The sequence below is a fragment of the Macadamia integrifolia genome, chromosome 6, assembly GCF_013358625.1.
Source record: "Macadamia integrifolia cultivar HAES 741 chromosome 6, SCU_Mint_v3, whole genome shotgun sequence".
NCBI classification, from domain to species: Eukaryota; Viridiplantae; Streptophyta; class Magnoliopsida; order Proteales; family Proteaceae; genus Macadamia; species Macadamia integrifolia.
In genome coordinates, this window is record NC_056562.1 from 16,065,192 (window position 1) to 16,084,400 (window position 19,209).

At 38.8% G+C, this 19,209-nt stretch overlaps 1 protein-coding gene across 1 annotated transcript in view; it reads left to right on the plus strand.

The window, feature by feature from the left end:
• The first annotated feature begins 7,581 nt into the window (after positions 1-7,581).
• Positions 7,582-19,209, plus strand: part of LOC122082541 (1-phosphatidylinositol-3-phosphate 5-kinase FAB1B-like) — a 51,000-nt gene continuing 39,372 nt past the window's right edge. Inside the window, exons 1-2 of the mRNA XM_042650176.1 lie at positions 7,582-9,515; positions 9,995-10,750. Coding sequence (XP_042506110.1) covers positions 8,896-9,515; positions 9,995-10,750 — 1,376 coding nt within the window. The 5' untranslated portion in view covers positions 7,582-8,895. The remainder of the gene's footprint in view (positions 9,516-9,994; positions 10,751-19,209) is intronic.

The window sequence follows — 19,209 nt, forward strand, 5'->3', positions numbered from 1 at the left end:
TCCAGTAGGTAGAAATTCCACCAAGAATAAGCCTCCAAAAAAATATTTTAAATTTTGGGTGTAAATCCAGTTTCCAAAAGAACCGTCACCAATGAGAGCACAGAGATGAGCAGTAACACCTATTAGAATTCTCAATAGAGTTAGAAGTCGAAGTAGTCTTCAAGTATTTAGCTACCATTTGAACAGTAACAACTCCATTGTGAGACAGATGGCATCACAAAAAATCGCTAGAGGACTGAATAGGAATATTTAATATAATGTTAGCTAAAGGTAGAGGGAGACGAGGCAAGCATGCTAGTATTACAAGTATTATCAATGATAGCATCACTTACCATATTTAATATTGTGTTAGAGGTTCTATTATTCAAATGGGTGACCAAACATGGGTTGTTTGGTATCCAAGGATCATACCAAAAATGAATTGATGACACATTTCCAATCTTCCTGATGACCTTGTTTTGGAGAGTAGGGAGGATACTTACAGTGCTTCCCCATATGGCTGATCCTTTCTTCTTAAGTGTTGTGCAGTGAAAATTGGACCTATTAGGAAAGTATTTATGAGAAAGGATCTGGGTCCTTAAAGCCTTATCTTCACCGAGTAGTCTCCATCCCAGCTTGATTAGTAAGGCTTTATCCTAAGCTTCAAAGTCTCTCCGACCTGGCCTTCCTTGATATTTAGGTTTGCAAATATTTTATCAGCCAATTAAATGTAATTTTTGGCTTGGTTATTCCCATTCCAAAAGTGCAAATAAATTGAATCAGGCTTTTTACAAACTGTCTTTGGAAAAGAGAAGCATGACATTGGGTATGATGGGATGGATGCAAGAGTTGATTGTAGCAATACAATTCTTCTTCCAAAAGAAAGAAGATTCGCTTTCCAAGTGTTAATAAAGACCCTTTGGATAATAAGATTTATGAATCTAGCTCTTGAAAAAAAAAGATTGGTTCCAAATAAACAAACAATTTTTCCAATTCATTTATTTTAAAGATATTGCAAATACTATTTTTGCAGGAACTAGAAACATTAGGTCTAAAGAAAATTCCACCTTTTTTTTTATATATAATTTATAGATACACCAGATAAATTAGAGAAAAATCAATGATGCATTTAATGGTAGAAACATCCTCCAGAGTGGCTCGACAAAAAATAAAGGTGTCATCAACAAAGAACATGTGCGAAATTTCAAGAGCAAATCTAGCCACTCTGATTCCCTTGAAAAGGTTAAGGTCTCTAAACTACAAAGTAATCTTGAAAGACCTTCTATTGCCACAATAAATAAGAAAGGATTGAGGGGGAAATCCTTGTCTAATACCTCTTGTGGGTTCCAAAAAATTGTAAGCAGAGCCCCTAAGCTTAATGGAGAAAGAAGAAGAACTAATTAAGTAACTAATCAGGTCTCTCCATTTATCTCCAAATCCCAGAAAATAAAAAATGGCCCTTGAGAACCCCTATTCCAATTTGTCGTAAGCTTTGGCCATATCAAGCTTAATGGCCACATAACCCATTCTACCTTTAGTGTTTTTGAGATAATGGAAGATTTCGTGAGCAATGATGATATTGTCAGAAATCTATCTACATGGGACAAAAGCAGATTGGCAAGGGGATATGGTTTATGAAGTAGACCTTTAAATCTATTTACAAGAATTTTTACAATTATTTTATAAGACATATTACATAGACTTATAGATCTAAAGTCATCCACAAAAGAAGCAGGCTTTTTTTTAGGAATTAAGCAAACTAGAGTGTGATTTGTTCTAGATGGAAAGAAATTATCTCTGGAAAAAAAAGTAGTAACCAAATTACAAACATTAATATGGATAAGATCCCAAAATTTGTGATAGACTGGACACCATCAGGCCTCGGGGGCTTTGTAGGCTCCAATGGAGAAAACAACATTCATGATTTCCTCGTGTGAAGGAATAAGTTTTAAAGAAATAACCTCCTGATGGTTGAGAAAAGGGGGGGGGGGGGGGGGGAAAGACATTCAATAAACGATAGGTTTAAAAGGTTGGATATGGTGAAGAGAGAGGATAAGAAATGGGAGAATTCTTTGGCCATAAGACATGATTCCACAACAAACTTCCCATCACTAGTTTTGATAGAATCAATGTTTCTTTTCTTCAGGTTAAATTTGGCCATGGCATGAAAGAATTCAATATTGCGATCTCCCTAGAAATGTAGATCTACCTAGATTTTTGGAACTAGAAGATTTCCTCAGCTTCAAGGATCCATAAAGTTTCTTAGAGATGGCAGAAATATCCACATCCCTAGAGTTGGAAACATCATCAACAAAATCTTCTATAATACAATGGGATTAGAAAAGAGTTGGTTTGAGATTGTTAATAATCCCAAAGAAGAATCTATTCCAATTAGAGAGGATTTTGCTCACGCAAGTCAATTTGTTGGTGAAGTAATCATTATCAATGGAATTCAAACTGTTCCAACAAAAAGGAAGAAAATTCAGGATGTGTAGTCCAGGCATCTTGATAATGGAAAATTTTCTTGACTCAAGGAAGGGAAGATTAAGTGTGGAGAAAAATAGGATTATCATCGGATGAGAAGAAAGCTTAGTGAGACAAGTATTAGGGAAAAGGAATATCCAAGCAGGAGAGGCAAAAGTGTTGTAGATACTTTTTTTAATGGGTTTGGTCTTTGGTGGTTTTGTTTGTTGGACCAGGTAAAATGATTGTTAGGTAGTTTTATCTTAGTAAGGATGAAAGTAGTAGTAAGGTTTTCAAGGTGAGTGGAAGAAGTGGATGGTTTCAAAGGGGAACCACCAAACTTATCATTTTGACATGTGATCTCATTGAAATCTCCATTTATGATGAAGGGGATATTGATGGTAGAGATGTAATTGAAAAGTTTCAGCCAAGCATCTTTCCTCGAAAAAGGTTACAAGGGAAGGATATATACCAATCCGCATTTAGTTGCAGAGAGGGGAGAGGATGGTAGTGGTAATAAACCAAGAACCAAAGTAGGGGTTGGCGGAGGAGATAGAGCAGATTCCACCCTTTATGCCTGATAAACTTTCACTATTGATAAACATATCAGATTTGAAGAGAGATGTAATGGTTTTGGGGAGTTTGAAAGAAAGATGGTCTTGTATCTTAGTTTCAAAGAGAAAGATGATTAGAGGTCTAGAAGTTTGGCAGTGGTTAACAATGGTTCTTGTTGTTAATTTACTATGAAGACCTCTAACATTCCAGTGAAGGAAACTTAAGCAATCATCCATGATTCCCATAGAGTAACAAGACATACCGATCCTATCATCAGAAGTAAATAACAGGGATGCAGGGGCAAGACTTAACAAGAAAGAGAAGTAACAACCAGAGAAGAGAAACCAGTGATAACAATATTAAACAGCAATTAAAGAGAAAAAAAAAATACACAAATATAAATAGAACACAAACAATACCTAAGGATGAATTTTCTACGAAAATATCGACGTTCCAGAAATACCCAAGCAACGGATAGACCAAATAACACCACAAATTAAATAAAAAGATAAATTGAAAAGTCTGCATTCATTGACTTTTCATTGACCAGCGAACTTTGACCTTGAAGCTTCAGAAAAGTCTGCATTCATTGACCAGCGAACTTTGACAACCCAATAGAGGTGAACTGTAATTCTCTACCTGCGAGCTAATCAATCTTTCTTTATGCCTGTGATTCTTTTTATTTTCTTTTTTTCCCCTCCCCCTTTCAATCCATGTATTCAGTTCTCTCTCTCTCTCTCTCTCTCTCTCTCTCTCTCTCTCTCTCTCTCTCGGTCGGCTCGCTAATGGCTAGTAGCTAGTGGCTACCGAGTGAGTCAAATTCAATTTCCTCAGTTAATAGAATGTATTGAGACGAAAGAGAAAGGACCGAGGAATAAACACTACAACTGGACCTGGTTCTTCTGAGTTCTGGCTCTTCAGAGCTACCAACCCTACGACGTTGCCGCTCCCTCAATCCCCACTTTTGCACCCCTTTGGTCATGCCCTTGAATCTAAAGAAGGATTTTTCTATAACGTCTAAACGTTTCGTATGTTTCAATACATTTGAAAGTACTGTTAAGAGCAACAGGGACCTCACCCATTGCTGGTTCCCAAGGTTTATGATATGTTAGTTATCACTTTGTTATGAATTAACTGTTATTCTCATTCTCGCCAATTTGATTTTTCTTTCTGTAGATTACGGGGAAAAAGAACAAGATGAAGGACGTAGGAGAAGGGTTCAAGCAGAGAAGAGATAGTTACCACCCCCATGCACAGTATTCGTTGGCAACTTGCCCTACTCCTTCACTAACTTAGAGGTATAATACTTCTTCATCTCTCTCTCTCTCCCTAGATGCACAAACCTTTTTTTCATTTTATTCATTAGCAACTTGCCCTACTCCTTCACTAACTCAGAGGTATAAGCAGTGATTTCATATGTGGTAAGGGATTATAGAACTCTCTTTTCCTGAATTTATTGAACATTTACTTTCACTCAATTGTCCAACTTAAGATATCAATGGCTTTGAGTTTTTATGATGAATTAACTTCAAATCATAGATGCTCATTAGCATTTAGAACTATCGGTGCTGATATGGACAATTCTATATAACCAGTGAGGATATGGTCCGATCAAACTTATGTCATTCACAAACATCCAAATAATATACTTTTTAACCTTCCAGAATAAACAAAATAAATTAGTTGGTTATTATCCTATTGTTTTGGTCAACACAAATTAAAACTTTCCTTTTGAAAGTATTGGGAGAGAGACGCTCCCAAGCAGGGTTCTGTACACTCAAAGCAGATTGACTTGGAGGTAGGATAATAAATCAGATGAATTTTTTCCTACTTTTTTTATTTTATGTCACTGAGACATCAAAGTTTATTGGACTTTAACGGTACCTCCATCTTTCCAGTATTTTTCAATATGTAGGAAGTCGGAACACCATGCCCCACTTTTGTTGTCTAACACATCCGAACTATTATTTTGCAGGATTTTGCGGAGAAACAGAGGAGGAACATGCGGAAACATTAAGCCTCATAAAGGAAGTTGGTTATGACATAGCATACATGTTTGCATATAGCATGAGGGAGAAAACACATGCCCATAGAAATTTTGTTGATGATGTCCCCAATGACATCAAGTAGAGAGCTCATTGAGACATTCCATGGGACAATAGGTTAGTGTTACGACTCACAAATTGAAACCATTCAACTTGTGTAAGTTGAAAAACCAAACAAGAGAGCTCCTGAGATGGAGCTTATTGGCAAGAGTGACAGGAGTCATAGAGTTTCATTTGTTAATGTTCCAGTCCCTAATTCAGATAAAAATTATGAAAAAATGATGCCTAAAGTTGGTGATTATGTCGAAGCCCGCATATTTGTTGGTGTATGATGTCTTGTATTCCGTCGCAGTTTAATCTAGGGAGTAATGGTGCAGCACCTAGACAGGCAGTACCAGTATGATCTCTCTCTCTCTCTCTCTCTCTCTCTCTCTCTCTCTCGGTTGACTTGGGTTCTCTAAATAAAAAAACCCAAATGCTTAGTCATGGATTTTCAATCTTTACAGAAAAAATTTCCTCCAGATCGGAAATGGAAAAGGATCGAGTGATCACCGCCGCTAATGTCACCGCCACTAACAGGCATTGCAGATCTGACTCGGGAAGCAAACACGATTCCAGTAAAATGATAAGCTTTTATGCTGTTACAATTTCAAGTTCTGAGCAGAGTTGATCATCCCTAATATCCCGCAACATATCTGTTTCTTCTTCTCCTCTTAGATTTATTATTGTTTTCACAATTTCAACTTCTGAGTGATCAGATTTAAAGGTCAACTCTTGAAAATGAAAATGGGGAAGGAAGCAAAACCAACGACAAGGGTGGGGGAGAGCGATCAGATTTAAAGGTCTTCCCTTGACCTCAGTTGCTAACTCTACCGAACTGTTTCATCCATTTTTCTCTTTGAAAGAAACCAAAAATCCATTTTCTTGAGTGATCAGATTTAAAGCCCACCACTGCATCCAGCCTGGTTTCTTTCAAGATCAGATTACCGCCGCCGTGATCGTTGATGCAGCTGCCACCGCTGGTGCTCGATCTGGGAGAAAGGAACAGTAAACATGGGATCCTGCCGCCGCCGCCGCCGTGATCGTTGATGCAGTTGCCACCTCCGGTGTTCAATCTGGGAGAAAGGTACAGTAAACATGGGATCCTACCGCCGCCGATGCCGCCGTGATCGTTGATACAGCTGCCACCGCCCGTGCTCGATCTGGGAGAAAGGTACAGTAACCATCGATTTGAGGATAGGACTTATTAGATGGGCATTTTAGGTACTTCACATTTAGTAAGAGCATTTTGGTATTTAATATAAACAGTAGTTGACATCAGCATATAAAATATATTCTTTAACGGAGACTGACGGTAGGGAGTCTGAGTCTAATATGGTGAAAGAGAAAGGGTATTCCTATAATACTGGCATTCTCTAGGGGATGGCACTGTAAATTACCTAAATTTTTATGTTATAACAATCATTGGATCTTGTGGAGGACACGTGTCGCTAGATTAAATAGAATTAAAAGGGAATTGGGGAGGTAGGAATTGGAGAGAGTCAAATCCGACTTGTCCAACCAATGGGGTGGATAAACCCAATCAGCACCCCACATTGGCATAAATGGCACCCTATTGGCCGCCTGATGTAGGGTTGCTTTTGTACGTTGTTGTCCTACGATAATATCTAGTTTGGAAAACCGTCTCCTTGAACCTTATTATCGATTGTCTCCTGACATCAGTTCTCAAAACACAAGTCAAGATCATTTATGGAAAAAAGATATTATGAAACCGTACATCAAGAATCATTACACTCCACGTATAATGATCCGAACTCCAAAACATATTATGCTCGTTTGAAGCATTGCTCAAACATCCAAAATACATGTGGATGTCGGTCAACTGGTGCATCTGTTAACAGTCCAAAGTGCTACAAGACCATGAGTTTTATTTTATATTTCATTTACCTTTCCACTTGTTCAAAATTTAGATGTAGAGTGTAGAAAGTGAATGATGGGATATACTTGTGTATCAAATTTAAGGACCAATTGAAATACCAAGTGGCAAAAAATTAGGAAATATGTATTGTTAAATATGGCAACTCGCTCACACTGCTCTCTATTGAAAAAACGAAAAGAAAATTCACACTATTGCCACTTATCTTAAAATAACCTATATTTGGAAACGCAACTTGTTGTCTTAAGATGATTGCCAATGATCCCCGATGGCCCACCATCTCGTCAATTCATCACGAGTTTAAAGTATTTTTTATTTTATTATTATTATTATTATTATTATTATTATTATTATAATTATAGGGGCTTTGGGGTCGGGGTTGCATGCACCAATTAGGGGCAATTTGTAAGGTGGTTTACCGAAAATATATATATGTATAAAGTTTTGATCAATGACCAAAATTTGTAAGGCTGCAAAAATTCTCTCCACATATATATATATATATATAATATTTTTAGATCTTAAATGAATTCATATTTCCAACCAAATAACTATTTCCATTCAAATTGCCGTGTTTTTACATTTAAGATATCGTTTGCAGTGTAAGAGGAGGGGTCTGTTTATCTGCCGAAAAAAACACAAAACAAAACAAAACAAAACGAGAAAGAGAAAAAGAAAAAAGAGGGAAGAGAAAGGAAGGTAAACGCTTCACGAATTCTCCCGTTCACGTTTATAGATCATTTAATTTCCGTGAATTCTGTTAGAATTTCACCGATTTATTGCAATACTTGGGCGAAGATGCGGGGAGTTGCAGGTGCCGGTGGATGACTCCTTTTAGCTCGTTCTTATCTCTGTAGTCGATTTTCAAGTTTCAAAAGGAGAACTACAAGATCAATTTCGGGATTGTTTTATTTAATTTCTACGGGAACCCATTTATGGTGTTTTGTCCCGCGGATTCCTAGTTTGTCTAGGTCTTTGACGGTATCTGTTCTGCTGGCTAAACCTCGTGGGGTGTTTTTCTATTATTTTCTTGTGGCACTTGAAGAAACCTTGTTGCAGCTTCGATTGGAGTGAAAGGCGATTGTGATGAGATTTTGGGGAGACTTGGATTGATGATAACGAAGGCGGTTTTCGGCTCCCCTGATTTTCTTTTTGTTGGATTCCGTGGCCTACGGTTGCGAATTGGATTGTTGCTTCTCATGATTTGGAGGTTGAATTGATGCGAGCAAGCAGTTTGAATGAATTGAAGAGGCGTCGTTGGTGTTGGCAATTAGAATAATTCCTTTCACAAGGAGAGCGTGATGAGAAACTGATTTGGATTCTGCCGGAGGTTGTGTAGTTTTTCAAGGTCGTTTCCTCGTGGAATGCAAATCTAATGCGTCATGTTTCTATGATTTTATCTGGCAGCGGTGGAAGAATTGCCAGAGCCTTGAATTGGGTGCTTCCATGGGTGTTTCATTATGCCTATTTGTACAAGAAGGTTCGCAAGTGTCACTTTTAGTATTTGGAATTGACTTCTAATTTTGAGCGGGCAAAATTACGTTTTATGTTTTAATTATCCCTGTATTGGATCTGTATTTCTCATGCAAAAACTACATGTCTGATAACACTGCAATTGTAGCTATTTTGGAGTTCAGCTTCTAATGCTATGGATTGGAGCTGTTGGAACTCCTCCCATGATCTATTGTGGTGTGGATTGTGTTTTGGTTGGTGCTTTGCATTCTCTTGAAGCCTTTCCGCTTTTGAATATTGAGCTTTCGGATGTTAAGTTTGCCATCAATCTTTGTTGATCGGGTTTGGCCTCTTTTCAGATACTTGGATTTGATTTCAGTTGTACTCTTCTGAGGTGAGAAATTTAGCTTTAGCAGTGGCCAATGATCATTTCATAATGAATGGGACTGGGAGGGTTGTTTGTCAATGGACGCTTCCGACAAAAAGTTTTCTGATTTAGTTGACATCTTTAAATCCTGGATCCCTCGGAGAACCGAGTCAGCTAATGTGTCGAGGGACTTTTGGATGCCCGACCAGAGCTGTAGGGTATGCTACGAGTGTGACTCTCAATTCACGATCTTTAACCGCAGGCATCATTGCCGTCTCTGTGGAAGAGTTTTCTGTTCAAAGTGTACTACAAACTCAGTTCCTGCCCCGTCTGATGAGCCAAAGACAGGCAGGGAGGACTGGGAGAGGATCCGGGTCTGTAATTATTGCTTCAAACAATGGGAACAGGGGATAGCAACAGTTGATGATGGGATCCGAACATCCAGTCCAGGTCTCAGTCCTTCACCCTCAGCGACAAGTTTGGCCAGCACCAAGTCTAGTGCAACTGGGAATAGCAGCAACAGCACTATTGGTTCAATGCCATACTCGACTGGACCTTATCAACGGGTGCCATATAGTTCAGGTCTCAGCCCGCGTCAGTCATCTCAAGTTGAACCTTGTACGGACAAGCAAGACATGGTAGCACCTGAGAGGGGCATGGATCCTGTTACAGACGTTGGGGGTCAATCTCCCAACTCGTATGGATTCTGCCTGAACAGGTATTCTTTAATCTTGCCTCTTGTTAATGCCCCTTGACTTCATCTGAGAAATTCCTTTCAGTAGTCTGCTTTGAAAATTGATAGGTTTAAGGATGCTTTATAAACATGTTTAATAGGTGTGTGTGAGTGCCCTTTTTTGTCCATCTGTTTTATTGATTTATGAATATGACTGTAATCAATTGCTATGAAAGGTTTCTTTCACTGGTTAGTACTTGAGTAGTTTACACTCCTAACCAGATTTTTTGTGTCTTCACCTTGTATCTCTCCTGTCTTATACATGTTCTTGTATATATTAGATGGTAATACTGTCCAGGGTGATTAGGAATATTTTGCCCCCCTCTCTCCTTCCTTTTATTTTTGCATTGTTTCTCTGTTCTTGCATTTGTATCATCTGGAAATTTATTTTACGCCATGACTAATATCATGACTGTTAGAGATACTTATGAATTACATCGTTTCTGGTTATTCTTTGGTGTCAGGAGTGATGATGATTATGAATATGGTGTTTATCGATCAGATTCTGAAACTCGACATTTTCCTCAGGCTGATGATTATTATGGCCCAGTCGAGTTTGATGAGATTGACCATACTTATGGTTCACATAAAGTGCATCCTGATGCAGAAAATGTTGAAACAAAGGATTTGAGCAGCTCTTTGGTACATGATAGTGTGGATTCACGACGGTTAGAAGGAATAAAAAAACAGGGGGAAGAAGCAGATGGACATGATATTATTTATGAGTGTGATGCTGCTGGATCATTATATGGTATGGATGGTACGGATGGTACGGGTGGTACAGAAGCAGAGCCAGTAGATTTTGAGAATAATGGGTTGCTTTGGCTTCCTCCAGAGCCAGAAGATGAAGAGGATGAGAGGGAAGCTGGTCTGTTTGATGATGATGATGATGATGCTACAGGAGAGTGGGGATATTTACGTTCTTCAAGCAGCTTTGGCAGTGGGGAGTACCGAACTAGGGACCGATCGAGCGAAGAGCATCGTAAGGCCATGAAGAATGTGGTTGATGGGCATTTTAGGGCTTTGGTTTCTCAACTTTTGCAAGTTGAAAATCTACCTATAGGTGAGGAAGCTGACAAGGAAAGTTGGTTGGAGATAATTACATCTTTGTCTTGGGAGGCTGCAACACTCCTGAAGCCAGACACAAGCAAGGGGGGAGGAATGGATCCTGGTGGATATGTGAAGGTCAAATGCATAGCTTGTGGGTGTCGCAGTGAGAGGTAAATTTATGATAAATAAATGATAATTCATATAAAATGGCGCTTCATTTCATATGCTTCCTCTACAACTAATTGGTCTGGAGATTTCATTGCGTAACCATTTCTTTGATGGGTCACAATCTCACAATGGCCAACCCTTTTTGTCTCATGCATTGATTTTTTTTTGGCCAACTGCATGCATAATTATCTTTTGTTTCTTGAGAAGATGGGCCGTGGTGCGGTACTGTGTAGTATGTTTTAACTTCTGGTGTAGGTTTACGAAACTAATGAAGAGTTTTCCCCTCATAAATTGAATATGTGGTAAGTTGGTGATGTGTAGATTGTGTGGTGATGGCCTGCATTTTTTGAAACTTGATGTGTGGTCTGCGCTTATACCAGAACACTCATTTACATATGTGATCTTATTGCATTTGCGTCATGTACCATGAAAGCAAGTCCTTTTATGAAGATTACCCCATCTGTCATGTTGTTTGCCACACTGTATTCCCTTTACGACAACAATGATATGTTTTTGTGCTTTCACTTTTTCAGTTGGAAATTTTAAGCTGGCCGGCTGGGTTTGCTTTCACTTTATAGTTGGAAAGTTTGAACTGGGTTTGCTGCATTACTTGCTAGCCTAACTTTGTAGATGTAGATCTAAAGACAATTAACTGCTCATAATGCACAATAGGAGATTCTCTTCCCAGTTTGTGCGGTAAATGTGGCACTTCCTTGGTGGTCCACTCTATACACCTACTTCATTGGGTTCTAATGGGGTTTTGTCCATATTAGATGTCCTACAGTCATTTAATTTAGATATGCATTTATGTGCTGGTATCAGATTGTGAAACCTCATTAACACCAGAACTTGGACATGCTAATATTGGTTCATTTGATATCTTTGTTTTCCGAAGGCCACGGTGAATGGCCTATCGCGACCACAAACAATGTGGGGGGGGGGGTCACATCTGGACCGTCCCATTGTTCAGCCACTGGCGAAGGAAAACTTTTTCCAAAAGGAAAAGGAAAATATAATGTACTTACACGGTTGTGCCAGCTTTTCTACATATCAACTCAACTCAACAAAGCATTATAATGCAGTGCTAATCCCGAACCAGTGAAATGTTGATGTGATCCCGGCCCCTGGGTTTTGAAACCCTATGATGCAGATTTGAGGTTGAACTAGCTTGACCCGTCTGGCCATCCAGACCAAGATTAATTGGGTCCAACCTTCCTCTGGTTCAGTAGGATATTAGAAGTTTATTTATTTATTTTTAAATTATCTTGTAATATTTTTTATATTGGAGTTTTAGAAAGAGTTAAATACTGAGAGATAGTTTCCCTATTTCAAGTTTCCTAATTTTATTTTATTTTTGGATGAATTAAAATATATAAACCCAACGAGAAAAAAATATACAAGGGAAGAAGGCAGGGAAGGGGGAGGGGAAGGCAATAAGCCAACCAAGGGAACAAACCCAGTCAAAAAAGGGGGACAACAACTAATGGATACAAGCCCTCATGGGGGGGGGGAGGGGGAAATAATGGATGAAGGCCCCAGGAAGCAATAATAAGTCTGTTCCTTGGGGAGTCAGTTACCAAGCGGTGGGGGAGAGTAGAGAGCTTGGTGCTGACGTCGAAGAAGATGGCATTCCAAATCTTGTCGAAGGAGTGAGATATCTTAGTTATTTTAATTTCCTTGTCAAGTCACTTTCCTAGTTGAGAGTTAGTTTCTACTTTTAGGAGTCTTTTATTTATTTTAAATATATTCCTGTAATCAATCGTGTGAGTAGAATGGAAGAATGAATTAAGTTGCGATCTCCCTTCTCTCTCCTCCCTTTTCTTCCCTGTGAATCTGAAACCCTTTTCTCAGATATACTTATTCTTCTTCTGTTTCTCCTTGCTTCGTCCCACTATTACATTTCTCTTTCTATTCTATATTTCTTCTCTATCCTTACCATTACCCTTTCCTGCTTCTATCAAAAATCTGGTTAGGAACGACTTGTTACAAATCCTCGGATATCAATCCGTCTGGCCTGAAATTCTGGGAAGCAACTCACTTCCTCGGGGAGATTCGGTCCCTCGGATATCTTTCCCCAAAGTTCCCTCTATATCGATTTACTGATTATTCTGCCAGAACCTGTTTCAGAAAATTTTAAGCAAATCTCCAGCTGCTGGTTCAAGGTATTGTGGGCTAGAATCAATAGACCATTGAGATGTCAACCCCTCCATGAAATTTCAAGTCAATAAAAGCCTATTTGGTCAAGATTGAACATATCACATGAGGTGCATCTACAAGCTGTAAAGTATCCAATTAAGGAACTGGTGTAGATGGTCTTGCTTCATCTTGCTTGTCGGTTCTCTTCATGTAAGTAAGAATCTCAGCAAGAGTACTTGATGAGATTGTGGGCCCATAAGCGATCTGATTCCTACTTTTTGGAACTTGGATCCGATTCCGACACAAGATTGATCATGGATTCCTTTGTGTTCAAATTTCGAGTGTGGTTGCCCAATGGAAAGCCTGCTAAATTGTTAATTGATGAGCGACTAAGTGACAATTTTGTCTCCAGATCGGTGGTGGATGTGTTGTTAGAGACTAGTCAGATTATTTTTTGGTCGGAGGATAATGTATTTGTTGAATTTTCTGTTCCTCTTTATTATGATGGTACTTTTTGTGAAATGTTTGACTCTCCTCAACGGATCATTAAATTGGGTCGAGGCTGGTTGGAACAATGAGACGGTTTTCTTGATCGTGACAACAATGTGTGCACCCTCCAGGCTTACCAAATGCATCGAAAATTTGATCTTCATGGATTGGTCAAGTCAACGAAAGTGATACCCCTAGTACAACCACAAATTAAACCGGAGGCATCAACACAAGTGGAAGAGGTGATGACAACAGAAAGAGAGAACATTGTGGATCAAGTAATAAAGGACATCAATGCAGTGCCAGTTGTTCACCATCATGAATTCGTTCTTCCCCATGATTTTCCGGACTTGAATGCACTTCCAAAGCATCACATCATGAATTTTGTTCGGGATGCAGACGATGAGCAATTCACCCCCGCTCATGGGTTTTTATTGTTATGATTCTTTAAAACTAGTGGACGAGTTTTTCTCAACATCAGGGGAGTTGATGCAAATTTGAGGCTAAACCAGGTTGACCCCTCGGGAAATCTCAATCGAGACAAACCGGATCCAATTTTATTTTGGGGATTAGTAGAATATCTTAGGATTTACTTTATTTAGGCAATAATGAGTTATTTTATTTGGGAAGATATGTAATCATTTATTTTTGGGTAGTTCTTAGTCAATTAGGGAGTTTCCAGTTTGAGTTAATTTTGTTTCTAATTTCCTTAGTTAGAATTTAGGAAGTAATTAGAAGTTTCTAATTTCAGTTTTAGATTTTTATTAGGCAAGTTTTAAAATCAGTTTATTATATAAAGGCATGTAACCCAAGGTATTAAACAGATTTGAATGATGAATTGAATTGAAGGTTTTTAGTGCCAGGTATGGTGCAAGACATGTGACACCTTTTCCCCCCTATTCTTCTCTTCTCCCCTGTAACTCTGAGTTCACTCAGGGATTTCTTCCCTTTCTCTACAGGCCCTCCATCAGTACTGAGTTTCTTCCATGAACCTATCATATTTTGTTTCACTTCTCTCCTAGTTCTTATGTTATTCCTTGGACAACTTGTAGAGTTCAGGATTGGTGACGTGAGAGGGTCCTGTCATGGTTAGAAACTGCTGTAAATTTGGTTCTAATAGCAATTGATGCAATCCCAGGTTATGAAACCCTAAGTTTGGGTTGCTGTGGGCCCACTCAAGTGATAAACATTTCAAAATACAAAGATAATGGCAATTCTATAATTTTAGAAACAATGTGGGACCCCTTTTCGGAAAGCAAAGATTAGCTAGGATGTATTCAGAATTAATTTTAAGAGAAAGGACACACATGGAATTTCAAAAAACCATTAACAAAAAGGAATCAGAAAATGAGGACTTTTGTGGAATAACCAAGATGCTGTCTCTATTTGCAACTAAGCAAACTATGTACCTTCTTCTTCCTTTCGATTCCTTGAGCCAGTGGTAAACCCAAATTCACTCAAGGTGAGAAACCTCACCCAACGGGAAATCCAATCATCTGAAATCCTAGGGTTAGTATTCTCACTGTTCAGCTTCCCAAATATGACGGGTAGCAAGTCGATAGAGCAAAAGGCACGAGAATATAATCAACTGGCAACAAAATATGGATGTAACTACATGTTCTATACTTGTTTCAGTTCGGTTTCTCACAATAGAGATGTTATCGAAGGCAAAGCTCCAGGGTTTGGGTCCCCTGTGAGAGATCTAGCCCCTAAATCTCAATGTCAAATGGGCTGGTAGCCAGGGAGTTCTAGTCAAGTTCTTCCGAACCCAAAGTAACGCATGAACAGGAACTAAGTGTAACAAAAAAATAAACAAGAAGGAAACAGAGTTTCTAGAAGAAATAATAATAGGGAGAGAGAAAGGAAAAAAGGTAACCAAACCTTTTACAGGGGAATCAGGGAAGAATCAAGCAAGGAGAGTGAAAGAAGAGAGAAGAAAACACACGGCCAATCCATGGCTTCAATAGCAATTCAAGCATTCATATTCCAAAAAAAAAACTGTGTAATTTATTGAACTACATCCAATATAAATGAGCAAGACTCCTACTCTGAGTACTCTCCTATGTAAGATGAATATAGTAACCAAACCAAATCAAACTGGGAAATTAAATAACAACCAAATCTCCTATGTATGTCTACTTCCCTATTGAAATAAAGTTGCAAAATAATCCCAAATCCCTACATAAACTATCTTGTAACTGCAACAAATCCAGTGGGAGATCAGCTTCACAGGTATAGGGATAGAACAGGTTTGACTTTTGAGAGAAACCATATAATTCGATTTAAACAATTCTGATCAGACTCAAATTCCAGTCGAACTGTTGAATGAACAATTCAAGCGGTAGATTGAGTCTGTAAAATATGATCTGATTCTGATGGACAGATTTGAGGTAATGAGAGAATCCTTCTTAGGTTAGGATTTTTAAAACCCAGAAAGCCAGAGAATTTGATAGCAGAAATTTATGCTTCTTAAAAAGGAATTGAAACTGATATGCAATTGTGGGGTCCAACCTTGGAATCACCACCAGGGGTCCTACTGAATAACCACAATAGGGATGCGAGCTGGCGCACTCCGGCTTTCCTTGCATGCTTGGGCGAACTCATTTTAAATCACCACAAAACCAAAGGCAAAAAGCCAACTTCTATTCATCAAACCAAGGTTTCAAACTGAAATGGACCAAACTTTGTTCCATTTCGTAGGTCAACTTGAAATGGCCATTTCGGTGGCTGAGTGATGGAATTTGCCTTGAAACTTCTTTTAGTTCCATATAAAGGCATGTAGCCCAAGTAATTAGACAGATTATGAATGATGAATTAATTAATTGGTTGAAAAAAAAAAAAAAAAAGCACACAACCAGAGGACTGATCAGAAGACAGGAAAAAAAAAAAAGCAAGAAGACGGAGACGATAAAAAAAAGTGGAGACTGCAGAAGGCATCGAAGGAAAAAGAAGAGAAGAAGCAGTAGAAGAAAGAAGAAAGAGGACAGACCACAAAAAAAAAAAAAAAAGAGGAAGAAGCAAGAAGACGAGATCGAGAGAGAAACAAAGAACCAAAGAAAAGTTACATACCTGGTTCACTGGTTTGCACTCGAAGTCAAAGTCCAAATCCGTGTTGAACTCATGGATTCTCGCTGCTGTTTTTCTCATGGTCACAGTCAAACTCCTCAGTTGCCATCTCCTAATCGACGTTGCAGGCCCTAAAGAGGTAGAAGGCGAGTGGGTTACGTCTTCCACCCCTTCAGCTTTCTTACAATAACTGATAAGTGCCCTTTATCTCCTCAGTTCCCGTATTACCCCTATTCCCTTATGTCATATTTGATTTAAACTCTTGAATCTTTACTTTTCCAGCATTGCCCTTCCCTTTTACTGAGTTATCCTCTTTTTTAACCTATTTCCAAGTTTGCCCTTGACCCATTGGTACTACTCCATTGTGTTTTCTCATTTTTTTCAATTCTGCCATTATTATTATCCACTTTAGTTTATTTACCATGCTGCCCCTCTTTTTATTTGGACCTTTTATATTGTCATGGAACCTTTTGTGTTCAAATTCAGAGTGCGGTTGCCCAATGGAAAGCCTGCTAAATTGTTAATTGATGAGCGATTAAATGATAATTTTGTCTCCAAATCTGTGGTGGATATGTTGTCAATGACTAATCACATCGTTTTTTAGCCAGAGGATAATGTATTTGTTAAATTTTCTGTTTCTCCTTATTATGATGGTGCTTTTTGTGAAGTGTTTGACTCTCCTCAGCGCATCATTAAATTGGGTCGAGGCTGGTTGGAACAACGGGATGGTTTTCTTGATCATTGCAACAATATGTGCACCCTTCAGGCTTACCACATGAGTCGAAAATTTGATCTTCATGGATTGGTCAAGTCAGAGAAAGTGAGACCCCCAGTACAACCATAAGTTGAACTAGAGGCATCGACACAAGTGGAAGACCATTCTATTATGCAACAGGTGATGACAACAGAAAGAGAGAAGATTTTGGATCAAGTAATGAAGGACATCAATGCAGTGCCAGTTGTTCACCATCATGAATTCGTTCTTCTCCATGATTTTCCGGACTTGAATGCACCTCCAAAGCTTCACATCATGGATTTTGTTCGGGATGCAGATGACGAGCAATTTAGCCCCGTTCGTGAGTTTTTATTGTTATCATTCTTTAAAACTCGTGGACGAGTTTTTCTCAACATCGGGGGAGTTGATGCAGAATTGAGGCTGAACCGGGTTGACCCTTCGGGAAATCTCAACCGAGACGAACCAAATCTTACTTGATTTTTAGATCAATAATATATTTTAGGATTTACTTTATTTAGGAAATATTGAGTTATGTTATTTGGGAAGATGTGTAATCTTTTATTTTGGGTAGTTGTTGGTCCATTAGGGAGTTACCACTTTAAGTTTTATTCTGTTTCTAATTTTATTAGTTAGCATTTAGGGAGTACTTAGTAGTTCTTATTTCAGTTTTAGATTTTGATTAGGCAAGTTTTAGTCTCAATTTATTATATAAAGGCATGTAGCCTAAGTAATTAGACAGATTATGAATGATGAATTAGTTAATTGGTTGAAACCTTGTGGTTTGCTTGGTCGTGTGAACTTCTTCCTGCCCTCCCCCATTCTTCTCTTCCCCCTGCAACAATTTCTTCCCTATTTTTATCGGCCCTCCATCATTGTCTTTGCCTTGGGAGTTCTTCCAATCAAGTATCTAGGGCTACCCCTTATCCCGACTCGGATCACCGCCCATCACTACACTTTAATGTTAGACTTGGTCAGGAAGCGTCTTCAGTTATGGAAAGGAAAGCTTCTATCATTTGTCGGCAGATTACAGCTCATCAGATCGGTCCTTCAAGCTTCTTACATTTATTGGTCTGGGATCTATGGGTTGCCTAAATCCATAATAGCTAAGTTGAAGTCCATATTTGCTTCCTTTCTCTGGAAAGGGTATGAATCCACTCGGTTCCTCCGCCTTCTTAGCTGGGCTACGGTTTGTTTCCCCACCAAAGAAGGGGGTCTGGGATTGAGACGAATTAAGGATGCTAGTTTGGCGGGTATTCTGAAATTGATTTGGAAAGTCGTTACTAAAAAAAAAGTATTTGGGTGGACTGGGTATACTCAAACCTTCTCTAGACGGATACCATTTGGACAGTGCATGCCCCTTCTGACGTATCATAGGTCATTAAGGCACATAGCCTCTAGAGCTATCTCTTATGGCATTGGAGATGGTTCCTCCTAATGTAGGATTAGATTTGACAAACCAAACTAGTTCCAAAACTGCAGGAACTTGTAAACCAAAGAACAACCAAAACCAATCCCCATATAACAGCAGGACAAACCAGAGGACAGAAGTAGAACAATTCAAGCAACTAAATTTATTTCAGATCTGGAACAGTGATGTATCGAGCTCAACAAGACAGTGCTATTGGTCAGATCAGCATAAACAAATCACAGGGATTAGCAAGGGTATCAACTAGGTTCACTCCACCTTATAAACATGAACCTCATGTCAAAAGATCAACAGAAAATAAACCAGACTAGTCGACCACCATTCTGGTCACTACAGTGCACTAGAAGATAGAAACCAATTAACACAGATCAGCCCTATCGATCTCAGAGTTTCAGAATTTCTGTAGCTGAATAGAGATCAGGAAAAACAGAGGCTTAGTGGTCCATTAACAGAGGCTGAACCATGAACAACATCTACCAATTTTAATGCATCAACAGCTGGAACAATCGAACCAGAATTCTGGACAGAAGTGAGTTAGAACAGAGATCAACCAGATTAGAGAAATTTAATATATCAAACAATCCAATGGCCTGATTACTCTAAAATTG